The sequence below is a fragment of the Mixophyes fleayi genome, chromosome 1 (genome assembly GCF_038048845.1).
Source record: "Mixophyes fleayi isolate aMixFle1 chromosome 1, aMixFle1.hap1, whole genome shotgun sequence".
Classification (NCBI taxonomy): domain Eukaryota; kingdom Metazoa; phylum Chordata; class Amphibia; order Anura; family Limnodynastidae; genus Mixophyes; species Mixophyes fleayi.
The window spans coordinates 122,048,431-122,062,719 of NC_134402.1; the positions used below are offsets into that span (position 1 = coordinate 122,048,431).

Sequence of the window (14,289 nt, forward strand, 5' to 3'; positions counted from 1 at the left end):
TAAGTTCAATGAGTTAAAATATAAAACAGGAATCGTTATAATTATTGAGTATGCGCTGTTTGCCTCATCTGCCAGGACCGACAAACCCTTTAATAATTTAACCATTCATCTGTTTAAAACAGGCTTAACGGGGGTTGATGCCCTCCACCGCAAACGTTAGAAGTTATAGAACATGCACAAGTGTAAAATGCTAGAAAAAAATGTATCCGCTCCTAGTGTATAATTTAATATTTATATGCTTTAATGAAAATTAAAATCCATATTGTACAGTTCTGGAAAAAATATTTTACTTTATCATAAATAAAAAAAAATGTATTGCCACCTTCAATTGAGTAATGTTTTAAATTAATTATAATATATATTGACATATTGGATTTTAAAAGGCCACACAATCGCAAAAGTGCTTGGCTGAGGGACAAGCCGAACACCTTGTTTTTCTAGACCTGATTTAATAAAAGTAATAACTAAATTGTCTGGAAATGAAACCATCAGAAAACAAGCCATACCTTCATCTGCATCCGTCACATTGAAGGTGAGAATTGTTGATCCATAAGGTAAATTCTCCATTACAGAGGTGCTATAGGAGCTCATACTGAAGACGGGAGGATTGTCATTGATATCCAAGATATTGAAATAGACTCTCACACATGAGGACTGTCCTCCACCATCCCCTGCGCACACCGTGAGAATGTAATACTGTTGTATTTCATAATCTAGTGCACGTGTTAAGTTAAATACTCCAGTCACAGGGTTCAAAAAGAATATGCCATCTTCATCATCATCGATAACAGCGTATGTGATCTCTCCGTTGACACCAGAGTCATCGTCCATGGCCAATATTGCAGCTACAATGGAACCTAATAATAATAAGGAAATAATTTATAATAATACTATTGGGCATATCAATGGAAATATGGCACAAAGTAAGAATTTGCCGGTTTGCAGATAAGATGTAATAGAACATAAGTTTAGCTAGCAAATATGTGTACAAACATAATATATTCCAATGAGATCGTCCAAGTAACTGTACTAAAGTGACCAAATAATCAGAGAGGATGCCTTTTGTGTTGTCTGTCAGCTTTGATTTTCATGAATCATTCCATAGAAAGAAAGGGAAGATAAAGAAAAAGTTTTATAGTTAACAAACTTAGCCAATCAGCATGACTCGTCTCTCGTGCCGTTGAAGTGTTGGGTCGTGCTGCATTAGCTGCACCATTGGTGATAGGTTTCTCCATTCTACGCATTGATTATTTCAAAAGTTGCAGCATTGTTGCCCTTCTATAACGTGAAGCTTTTGCAACATGTTGTTGAAAGATTTACTACCAAGGAATTGCTAAAATGTGTTCTAGTGTGTACTGTACGTTTTCACATCCATACTGCTTCATGCATGTTCTAAAAAGCTTATGAGTACAATATGTGCATTTCTCCATGAGATCAATGATCCATACATGAACATCTGTCTCCCTTCAATACACCTGGATAGAAGTAAAAAGAGGCGAATGTGCACATGGCCTAGTGACACACATTAGCTTCTTATACTAACATAAAGCGCAGCTGAATTAATTATTACTTAGAGAAATGTGTTTTACCTGGCATGGTGTCTTCCGCAATGTCGAATGAGTAGACGGCTCTGGTGAACTTAGGTATGTGATCATTGACGTCACTTATTGTAATGTTTATTCTCATGTCTGAGGACTGAAGACCGTCATCTGCCCTGACCAGCAAGGAATACTTGGAGCGTCTCTCTCTGTCCAAACGTTTGGTAGCAATCAGATCTCCCGACTCCGGGTCAATACGGAAGCTATCATCCGCACCACTGATGATAGTGTACGTTACAAGTGCGTTAGCACCCTAAAAAAAATAATGAAAACATCAAAATGTTCTTCCTTAAAAAAAGGCAACAACTCAATAAAATAGGCGCAGATATTGCTTTTATGGAACTTATTACAAAGACCATGAAATGGGATTGTACTTTTTGGGATTGTAGAAAATAGAATTTTTTAAAAAAAAACAACTTTATTTTAAAAAAAGGAAAAAATTATATATTTTTACTAATAAAGCATTTTCTTGTGGTGACCCCCCCCCCCCCACACACACAACCAGTCATATCCTTATTAAACAGTCTTCCCCATGTGTTCCCCTTAATTAAAGTTCGTTGTAGGCCCCCAGGTGAAGGCTATCCCACAGCAATAGCCATCAATAGCATTCACCGGCCCAGTTTTTCTGTGTTGATAAATAGGCCCCTTTAATTTATAAAGACCGACTTCCATTAGTGTCCTTTAAAAACATACCTATTATTTACTTACTTTTACTAGACTATATTACGCATCATTGTACAATGGAATAAAAGAACAGCACTGAGAATTATAGAACGCACTGTTTGGGCAATGTAATGTTATTACTTGCTCATTGAAACAATTAACATGGAAATGAAATGGCTGTGAAAGGTACATAATCTTAGCTATGATTAAAATTATAAACAGATGTCATTTAGCTAATTCCCTTACATTTTTCACTCACTATGAGTGAGTCAGTGGTTTTACTTTTGTGTAATAAGAACTTATACTGTAAGTAGTACAGACATTTTAGCAGTGATATTATATTATATATTGCTGAAATCACAAATTTGGAAACATAATAAAACAGACTCTTAACGAAGAGTGATAATATCTGAAATTAAAACAAATCTCAGTGAAAGTTACAATGTATTTCACTTTTTATTATTTTTTTTTTATTAGACTAGCCCATTCTTTCCCCTATTAGTACTCTGGCTAATATCGCTTTACCATAGAGTGTCCAATAATGTTTCCATAAATAATACTGGCATTATCTGCTTGTTCTGACAACAGAATGTGCCAGTTATACAAGTACGGTACACTGGTAGCCACTGCTACCATTGACTTGCCCTGCTGCGCAGTGCCCTATCTTCTGAGAACCTTACAGTCTGACTAGCCTGCAAACATATCATATGCTGCTTGAATCAGTGAAAATCTCAGAAGAAAAGGAATAGGTGGAACTGCACACAACTTGTATTATAAGGAATAATGTACAGATACTATAAGTCACTGAGTTGTCACTAAGGAGTTCCATGACTTGTTTTAATAAACTTTTTATACTAACAATAAATTAATAGTTTACAGTAAACCAGGTGCAAATGCAGGATTTGTAGAGGGGGGTTTCCACACCACGCCACCAGTGGGAGTGACCAGCATGCCTGGGGCATTGGTATAATATTAGACAGTGCTTGGCTGCTCTCCAACTCTTCCTATCCCCATAATATACATGGGCAATGCTGTGTGCACTACTGATAGGTGCACGCAGCTCTCCCTTTTCAAGCAGAGCCGTGTGAAGCGGGGGCAGGGTCCAGCCACCTCAATTATACAGTGCCCCAGGCTTGGAGGGGGGTTTCAGGCACTAGGAAACCCCCTCGGTTTGCCTATGTAAGGGGTACATTATCCTCTATATAACCTGCAGGTATCACTGCTACTATAGCTGTCCATGACTGGACGGTCTTCATAGACAACAGCTTACAGTAGAAGCCCTTACTAATGTTAATGTCATTAATACCATTGATGTTAATCAGAAAATGCTACATAAGTGTTGAATCTAATCCTATGAAAAAAAGTCATGAATTCAGAATTAGGAACCTAAAAGAGTTGTATACCAAAACTAGTGCAAAATGGTGATCCCTACTATGGACAGGATCAACTGGGAGTAGGTTGAATAAGGGAGCAATGTTCAGTGCAGGAAAAGGAAGCATTTGAGTGTTGGTTGTGAAGTGATCTTGTGTTGCTACTGGCCATCACCACCTTTTCCGAACCTGTCCCAGTCTAACCAGCAGTGATCGGTACGCAGGAGCTATATACAGTATAATAATGTGTAATAGCCAAAATACATATTGATAATTAAATAAGTCAGAACTCCTAAATTGCTGAACTGTAAGACGTTTTCAGCAGCATGTGTTCTGCTCCTGAAACTCAGCTGCATGTTACACTGTACCGTATCTGGAAAACATTCCTGGAGTATTTAACATGTCTTTATAAACCACAATCTTAATTTTTCTTCTGCCTCGTTATTTTTCAACATTTTTATCATAATATAATCCAGCTATTTAAGCAAAATCTATACCAGTTTAATAATAAATGGATCCTGTAGCAGGTATGGAAGTGAAGTAATCCAAACACTAAATGCAATACAATACATAAAGCAAAATAAATACTAGACAAAGTATGATGACCACAGACTAAATGGAGCACAATGAATCACTACTTAATAATTTTATTACAAACACTTTTTGGTACTTAAGTAATTATAAAATTTGAGGTGTTACAAGCAGAAATTTTCAAAACAGCTCTGCGAACAATTCACCTCCAAGCTATATTCAAAAATTGTATAACCGGAACGTTGAACCTCTGAGAAATGGTTTATTCCAACGTGCAATGCGATCTGTGGAAAATTGTGCCACAAATTCACTCATCTCTGGTTACAAGAGATGATCTTATGCTTTCCAACTATAGCGTTGTATTAGAAATCCTCTGTGTTAGGCTTTCACGCGTCTTATACGCTGAAGGGTACTATGCCTGAATTCAAATGATTTCTGGTGTATAAAAACTGTTGTAAGCTCTTTCTGCCTGTTGGTATGACTGCCACACGATTTGCCCTAAGGACATTTCAAAGCAACATTTCATTTATGAAATACAAGTAGTGGAAATATTCAATGTAACAACTGATGGCTGTTCAATAGTTTGATGCAACAATCTATTCATCTTATTTTACCAATTACTCATGTCCATATGGGGGCAGCATGGTGGCTAAGTTGCTGGTATTTCTGCCTTACAGCACTGGGGTCAAGAGTTCAATTCCCGACCATGGCCTTATCTGTGAGGAGTTTGTATGTTCTCCCCGTGTTTGCGTGGGTGTCCTCCGGGTGCTCCGGTTTCCTCCCACACTCCAAAAACATACTGGTAGGTTAATTGGCGGCTAACAAAATTGACCCTAGTCTCTCTCTGTCTATGTGTGTGTGTGTTAGGGAATTTAGACTGTAAGCCCCAATGGGGCAGGGACTGATGTGAGTGAGTTCTCTGTGCAGCGCTGCAGAATTAGTGGTGCTATATAAATACATGATGATGATATCTCCAGTGATGTCTCTAGTATCAGTGACCCACTTACCTCATAGGCAGATTATTTTGCCTTTATATGAGATAAATAATGTTCAAAATTAACTATTAAATATTGCAGAGAAATGTGAAATGTTTGAACACTACAAGGAGTGTTTCAGTATTATGTACCTTTCATCTTCCTGTACCTTATTGGTGTCTCTTTATTTGAACCAATTGCATTTGTAAATATATAAAGTTAGACTTTTCCGCTTGGAGAATTGCCCAGTTCAAACAATGTTAACAATTCATGGGCTCGTTATCCACAAATAAGAAGTATCACAAGTAAAAGAGCGATATTTCCTTTCTGTCAGTTACCGCGTGAATTATACCAAGGTGTCACAAAAATATGTGAAAGATAATACAAAAAATTTCAACAGAATATCCATGATTTTGCAAGGAAATTCCAGGTGCCTACAGTCCCCGGAGACCAAACATAATTCATTCCTTGTTTAAATGTTGAGAAGGGCGTTCCTGGTGCGGTACTATGTCTAGCTAGCAGTCATTCAGTGTAAATGATAGGCTAAAGGAGAGTTCTGGATACTGCATTATGGTTATTTATGGCTGGTTCAGGCAATCTGTATATCTACAGCCATTAATGAAAAACGCTGTCAACATCATGAGAGACATGGTTTGCCTATAAAAGACCTACACCTTACGTTACTTTTTATAATAAAAGTTTAAGGATTTATAATGTAAATCAACTAAAAAGTATCCAGGTTAGAACCCATGTCCTCTCCAAATATGGCAACCCTCATGCTTCCTATGAAGCCCTCTATTCCATAGCTAAGGCATACCTTAGTAACCATCCTCAGATGTGACACATACACTCCTTCCTCACACCTTAACTACCGACATACCAAATATCAAAAGTTTGTGTCATGTGCTTGCAATGACACATATTATTTTGTAATGGTATGTGTTACATGTATCTATAAAGAATTAAATCCAATACTAAAATATATTTTTGAAAAAAAAACAAGCCGGAATTCCAAACAGGAAATTTAGCATTTACCTTTGCAGAACTCAAAATTTAAAATATGGGGACAGATTTATAGTTGGGGTAGGGCATGTTCTAGATCAATTTCAAATGTCAGTGTAAAAATAAAGTATTTATATATCAAGTATTTGTGTGCTACATAAAAAAGCAGCCAGTATTTTCCTTATGTGCAAAAGAATAAACTACTTTGCACACCTTGCGTTGTATTATGGTTTTGCCAATGTGCAAAGTTACTCCTTTATTTGCCTTACTTTCCTTAATGAATCAGGCCCACTGTGTTATGTAATATCTACATGTCATTAGTATTTAATTTAAATTCAGCATAAAAAAGCTGCCTCCTGATTTAAAAAAATGACGCTTCTGTGTTATAAATCATACCCTCTAAATATATATTGTGGCAAATGTGCATTTCTCCTCTAATGCTTAAATGTTTGGCTGTTAACTTTTAGCTTTTCATTCTTTCTATTTGGACGCAACCAGTTTCTACAAGTATTATAATAAAAAGATAGTAGGTTTTTTGGATGATTAGATAAATAAAAGGGGAATTATAAAACGTCCTCTCTTTATTAGCCCACATATGTAAACAGTTACTTATTTGATTACGTAAGGGCACAAATGGAGTTTATATTAACTTGCATAAACTTTAATTGGTCGATTTTTAAGTCCCAGTTAGTCCTTGGTAGCAGGAACAGCTGCCTGGCATTACATGCTGATCACCATGGGAGATACGACTATCAGGCAGCAAGATCAGGAGTAGAAAGCACCAGCCCCATCTGTCTTTCGGCCCTAAGTCAAAAGGTTTAAAGAGACCCTATATGTACAGCTATTTGTGTTGCGATTTCAACCCTAGTGACATTGGCTGAATGACGCCCAGGGAGAGGTTGGATCCATTCTGTAAGGTGATGGCAATCAGGGCAATCCATATAAAGCCAGGCAGCCAGTACAGATAGCTGTAAGTCAAATATTAAGAGATTGAAGTAGTTCCCTAAATGGGATAAAATAGAGATGAGCGAAAGCTTATAGAAATTTCATGCAAATTGGGTTTTGTGATGGAACAGACCGATTCTCAGAGGTGCAAAGTTCCGCAGGTACTATCTTCGAGGACCGATTTTACTACTCCGTTCAATTTAAGATGTTCAACTATGAAATAATATACAAAAACATTGAATATATCTGTTGTGAATAAAACATTTTTTAATTACAAATACCTCATCAGCATCTGTTGCAGTCAACTGCATTATTTTAGATCCGTCTCCAATGTTTTCTTCCACTGTGAGATCAAGTATATCTGTTGGAAATACTGGTGGGTTGTCATTTATATCCTGTAGTGTTATCTCCACCTGCAGAAGAAACAATATCACCTGGTTACTACACTGCTTAAAACCTAATGACTCGTCAGGCAAACAAATGCATCAGATAAAGGCATTTCAATGTCAGCTGGCCACAACAGCACTTAACCACACCAGTTGTTGCTGAACTACATCATGTTGGTGCATGATGGGAGATGTAGTGCAGTAATATTCCTTTGTGTACTTCAACTATTGCTGATCTCCATTACACTGGTGTGTCATTGGTGATGTAGCTCAGCAACAGCTAGCATGTCAAAGATTACTCATAATAATATAGATACTATAGATATTTAAATTACATTTTTTGCATTATACATAATAAACTGAAATTATTTATTTGCAAACTAATTTATTTGGAAGACAAGTAAGCATGGCCAGTTAATTACTTTTAGAAAATGCAACCACAAAACTAAAACAGAGAATAACTATTTTTTTTTTAAGTTACTAATTCAGAGTGGCCTTGAGGGCATTTGGACTTAATCAAGTGTAAATACAGTCCACATTCACAGGCTCGGTGGCATATATCTGCCAAGAGCTAAGTGAAAAACGCTTTTCAGTCATTGAAGACTGTAATTGACATACGGATAAGAAGAAATAAAACACTCTTTGGTATATTTATACATCAGACTCCCTCAGTGAGAGAATACAAATTTCCCATTTTATATAAAATTACTGAACTTTATTTTTTTTTCCATTTAAATCTAAATGGGGACATTTTACTATGGGGGCATCCCAAACCCACTCATTCATTCAGATCCAAACAAACGTCCCCTCTACATATAATGTTTATGTACTGTTCAAATATTAACAAATGTTTCTAAATGATGCAGGACCAGGCTATTTGCACATATTTTTTGTATATGCTGTTTGTTTTACAAGCTTCAGATGCAGCATTGAAAGACAAAACTGTTTGTTTTCCTTAACTGTGAGATGGGCTGTAGATGCCTAACATCTGATAAGAAAAAACAAAACAACTGCATTTAGTCTATCCTGAAAGCAATCTTTTCCTTTACTACATGCAGTGTTGAGTGGTCACCAAAATTACCAGGACCACCAGTAAGACACATTTTAGTTCCAGCTTGTCCAAATCTAGTAGTGTTTAACCCCTGGCGCTAGTTCACTGCAAGAAGGGTCATTTCAGAATGGTAAGACAAAGCAGAACAATGCTGCAGTACCTTTACTGGCCTGAGTCTGGTGGTGGTGCTGCATGCTGTTGTTCTAGATTGAAGATTCTGAATTGGCTCAAAAGATCAAATATTTGCTATAAATTCCCGAACTTTAGAGAGGGAGCATTTAACCCCTGGCTCTAGTTCACTACATCAGATCACATCTGAATAGTTTGGCAAAGCATAAAAATGCTGCAGTATCTCTACTGGCATGAGAGTCTTGCTGGTGGCATAACACAGATCATCCATTAGCCAACTTAGGCTCTCGTCTAAAGCCAAGTGGGTGGACTGGATTACCACAACCCGGTTTTTGTGTTGTCTTTTTCAATTTATATTTACAAACATAGTGGTTGGTGGGGGGTCCAAACCAGCATCTTGCCTAAGGCTATTTCCGGAGAGTAGGCATCCTCCCGTGGTGGAGGCAGGGGCTTAATGATGCAAACTTTGCATCAGCAGGCCCCAGCGCCACTATGCAATGCCGTGAAATTCAGCATTTTATAGCAGGGGTCGGGGCCATGGTGACATCACACCCACTCCTACACCATTCCTCCCAACATTTGGAGTTCCAAAAGAGGGACAAATAAGCCACGCCCCCAGTTGAGACCAATCACCGACCACAAAATTCCTGTGTGCGCAGCAGCACTTTTAGAACAGACGCCCTGCCCCACTACGTCCTAGACCACCAGGGAAACTGGCCGCTATGGAGTTCGTGCATGCGTAGTAGCGCTTTTAAGACAGACGCCCTGCCCCACTTCCTCCTAGACCACCGGGGAAACTGGCTGCTATGGAAACGAAGTGTGGCGCTCTGATATGGGGACAAATTGTAAGTCGGGCAGGACAACGGGACAGTCCCCTGAAATCGGGACTCTCGCTGGAATCAGGACACTTGAGAGGCATGCTACACTTACACATGAACTCCCCTTAAATGTAGGCAAGTATGGAATATATTTACTTCAATGGTACACTGTCCTATGTATAAAAACCCTACAAATAAAATCCGAATATATCCAAAACCAATTGCAAAATAAAAAGATTTACCTGAAACCTGACGCTGCAGATCTCCGATGGCAGCAGCATGCTGACAGCAAGTTATTCCGAATGGACAGGTCTTCGGCACTACAGCTTGACGTCATCGCGACCTCTGTCGATGTTAATTTAAAGCGGCAATGTCGGAACCCCTCTGGTTAAATGTTTAAACTATTAACCCAGCCACTTTAACATTGACAGAGGTCGCGATGACGTCAAGCTGTAGTGCCGAAGACCTGTCCATTCGGAATAACTTGCTGTCAGCATGCTGCTGCCATCGGAGATCTGCAGCATTGGGTATCAGATAAGTCTGTTTATTTTGCAATCGGTTTTGGATAAATTCGGATTTTATTTGTAGGACTTGTCGCTGTCGAATTTGTACTAGTCAGTCAAGCATAAAAACAGGTGTCCATGCACATGCTTAGATGCTTTGTTAAAAGTTAGGACACATATACATCATTGATCTGAAAATTATTACAGTAGGTGCTGACAAACTTGTGTAACAAACATAAAAATCACAAGGTAATGGCCTTTTATTTAGTTTATTTTAGCTTAAGACATCTTAGGTGAAAGAATTAAAGAAAACTATTTTTTACATGGAAACATTTAAACCAGGCCTGTCCAACCTGCGGCCCTCCAGATGTTGTGATACTACAAGCCCCAGCATGCTTTGCCAGTAGACAGCCTGTTGATAGCTGGAAGGGCATGCTGGGACTTGTAGTTTCCCAACATCTGGAGGGCCGCAGGTTGGAAAGGCCTGATTTAAACCATGCTCTAAGTACACTTAGATTTATTTAAAAATGTTAAACTGCGTACTGTAAACGATGCATTAACCTGCTGTGTGAGATGCGTTTATCTTTGTATACTTTTTACTTTGGAAAGTCTGATAATGAAAAAAAAGTTAAACTGCGCACACTTGCATAGCTAATTGTGTAAGACACTCCACTTACGATACAGCACTCTTTTTAAGTACATCAATATGTATTACATTCAATTACACAAGCAACTCAAGGGTAGGGGAAAATCTTGACAACTTGCAAACAAATCATACATTCAAAATACACTCTAGGGAAACATGTTGCAAGCTGTTTACACAAACCAGGCTTCTTGTACCCTGGACTGCACAATTTAAGGTCTTGAGAGGTGGTAAAAATCAGCCTTAATGGATGTTACTGCATTGTGTCAGTAAATGTATAGACTATTTTGACTTTCAAAGCTATGCGTAATCAGAACAGTCATTGTTGCTTTTCTAACTATTCAGAGTTAATATACCACAGATAGAGTTCTGACCTTCAGATTTGGAAGATTCTAGTATTAAAAAACGCAGATTGCATAAATATTTTGTTGAGTCAATAGCCATGAACATGCATATAACCGATAATCATGAGACTTGATCAAACTGTATGCAGTAATGGGTCATAGTGAATTGATGGGCTATATTCTCATTGATATAGTCTCAGGTTATTAAATGGCTGCTCTTTAAGTTAATCTGACAGTGGGCGCAATATAATGTATATAAGCTCTGAACTGTCTCCTACAAGCCTTGCCCATATCTGCCCAGTGTGATTTATTGCCAAATCCTCACTAATATACTGTACTTATTTTCAGAAACAGACAGGTTATGCTTTGGCTCTATCCAATAAACCATACTTGCCTACTTTTGAAGGCAGATGTCCAGGAGGGGGTCCGTCGAGGGGGGCGTGGCCACGTGTGGTGCGCCGTTAGTCTCCGCCCCTGTCAATCTTAGGCAATTTTAACCAATCACAGTATGGGTGGGGGCAGGGCTAAACGCATCATCGTGGCCCCGCCCCACCCTCTTAAATAACGGCGACAGCTGGATTTTTGCCTGCTCTCTCGGGAGTCCGGGAGAACTCCCCAAAATTCGGGAGTCTCCCGGACATCCCGGGAGAGTAGGCAACTATGCAACAAACATAGTTGACAATATTTACACAACCATGTAACATTCCACAGTAAATATAAGTATATAAATATATATAAATATAAATGAAATATATATATATATATATATATATATATATATATGTGTATATATATATATATATATATATATATATATATACATATATATATATATATATACATATATACATACACACACACACTTGTCCTAATCATTGTATTTAAATGTATTATGTTATTGTTTGTGATGTCCAGACCCTAGGAGCTGCCCAGGAGTTCAAATAACTTGCAGCTAATTAAAGCTTCAAAACTATTTCTTAACATTCAGTCTGATTAAAAGAAAAGACGCCGAGATTAATAGATGGCGAGGAATGCTATCTGGAAGCAGAGCGGTTTAGAAGTGGAGACAGTCATATTTCAAAGTGAAGTAAACTTGAAATACTACTGACACTGAGTACTCCTTAACATATCCTTCATTGCAAAAGCATGCATAACACTTAGAAAATGCATTTGATGAGTAATTACAAAAAATGAACAAACCAGGATAAATACACAGTTGATCTTTCACAAGTGAATTTAATCTGCTCAGCGCAGAGGGAATGCAAAGCAATGTTGCAGCTTGGGAACCGATTGTCACCACTTGGCAGAGAAAAATTGTGAATTGATTTTTTTACAGCCATAAAAATGCAGCACTGTGAAGTCCACTAAGGGACAAATAGAAGCGGCGGGGAAGTATTATATAGTCTCCCTAACATATAAGAGATTTGGAGCACCCCAAGTGTGAAAGGACTGCAGGATCATGTCAGAGATAAGCTGGTTGCATTGACAAGACACTGTTTATTATGTTGTTTATTTTTTAAACTGGCGTCCTTGATAAAGAAATTCATCTGGATAATTTAGTCAGACTAACCCCCCTCATGCCTTGAAAAGACAGTCTACCATAGGCAACAATTACAGGACACTATGGGGTATAATTACTAAACTGCGGGTTAGAAAAAGTGTAGATGTTGCCTATAGCAACCAATCAGATTCTAGGTATCATTTATTTTAGTACATTCTACAAAATAACAGCTAGAATCTTTGGATCTTGGTGTTGGTATGTTCTTCCCGTGTTTGTGTGGGTTTCCTCCGGGTGCTCCGGTTTCCTCTCACACTTCAAAAACATACTGTTAGGTTAATTGGCTGCTATCAGAATTGACCCTAGTCTCTGTCTCTCTCTCTCTCTCTCTCTCTCTCTCTGTGCGTGTTAGGGAATTTACACTGTAAGCTCCAATGGGGCAGGGACTGATGTGAATGAGTTCTCTGTACAGCGCTGCGGAATCAGTGGCGCTATATAAATAAATGGTGATGATGATGATAGAATCTAATTGGTTGCTATAGGCAACATCTCAACTTTTTCAAACACGCAGTTTAGTAAATATACCACATAGTGTCACTTATTTATGGTTAACTTTTTTAACACCCTAGTGCTTATTCAATAACTCTAAAGATCATGTAAACTCAGTATCTGATATGATAATATATATAGCAAAGGCTGTGTATTACTGAACTGAGTAATATACTTGAAATAATTGTTTATAAATATGTTCATCATGTGCTCTTTCACCACTCTGCAGCAGGTTACCAGGTTAGGAGGGAGGTGTTTCTCTAATTGAACAGACACGTAGGGCTAGATTTACTAAACTGCGGGTTTGAAAAAGTGGAGATGTTGCCTATAGCAACCAATCAGATTCTAGCTGTCATTTTGTAGAATGCACTAAATAAATGAAAGCTAGAATCTGATTGGTTGCTATAGGCAACATCTCCACTTTCTCAAACCCGCACTTTACTAAATATACCCCGTAGACTTGTTTGTGCGAATTACTAGAGACATTACACAGGTACAGTACCAGTGATGTCACTGTGGTCTGAGCTTTCTGACCTGCATCATACACTGTCCTAAAGATGGGGGAGGGATTTCAGTTGTCTGTGATGATGTGCAAAGGCGAAGTTTTACTTTTTAACAGAGCTAAGCTGAAAAACATATTTTACATTCATGGTTTATATCTGAAAATTAAATTGTTGGGGTTTATCGGTCTTTAAATAATCGCTATTAAAGAAGATCAGTCACATTTTAATTAAGAATACAGCTTGTAGCATAACAGTGTAATGAACAGTGATTACCTTCCATGTTCTTGTTCCCATTTATCTGGAAACTACATTTCTCATGTAGCCACTTATCTGCTCCCCTCCCACTTGAATTCCGATAAAGCATGTAGCATTTAGCAGCTAGTAGGGTTTGTGTGCACAGAAACCAGACGTGATATAGAGACTGACAATCCTGTATTACACAGTGGCCCAGCTGTCTTATAATGACAGCAGTGCCTAATTAATCAGTGAGGGTATAAGCTGGCATTGTATTACAGGGTACACAATATTTGATATTTGGATTGGGTGGGTATATGAATTAGAGATGGGCGGGTCCGGTTCTCCGAGAACCGAACCCACCGGAACTTTGGATATCCGAGTACCGAGCTGAGCAGCTCGGTACTCTCCCGCCCATTCCGAATTCAAATCGAGGCCGAACGTCATTGTGACGTCGTCGGATCTCGGGGCTCGGTTCTCGCGATACTTCAACTTTATAAATACACGCCTCCACAGCAATCCATCGCCATTTGACAGAGGGAGAGAGC

General features: G+C 38.3%; 1 protein-coding gene across 1 annotated transcript in view; it reads right to left on the minus strand.

Moving 5' to 3' along the window:
• The window catches only part of FAT4 (FAT atypical cadherin 4), a 182,148-nt gene that overhangs the window by 60,257 nt on the left and 107,602 nt on the right, over positions 1–14,289 (minus strand). The window contains exons 2-4 of the mRNA XM_075200053.1: positions 7,365–7,496; positions 1,590–1,851; positions 507–857 (exon numbers count right to left, since the gene is read on the minus strand). Of these exons, the coding sequence (XP_075056154.1) occupies positions 507–857; positions 1,590–1,851; positions 7,365–7,496 (745 nt within the window). The remainder of the gene's footprint in view (positions 1–506; positions 858–1,589; positions 1,852–7,364; positions 7,497–14,289) is intronic.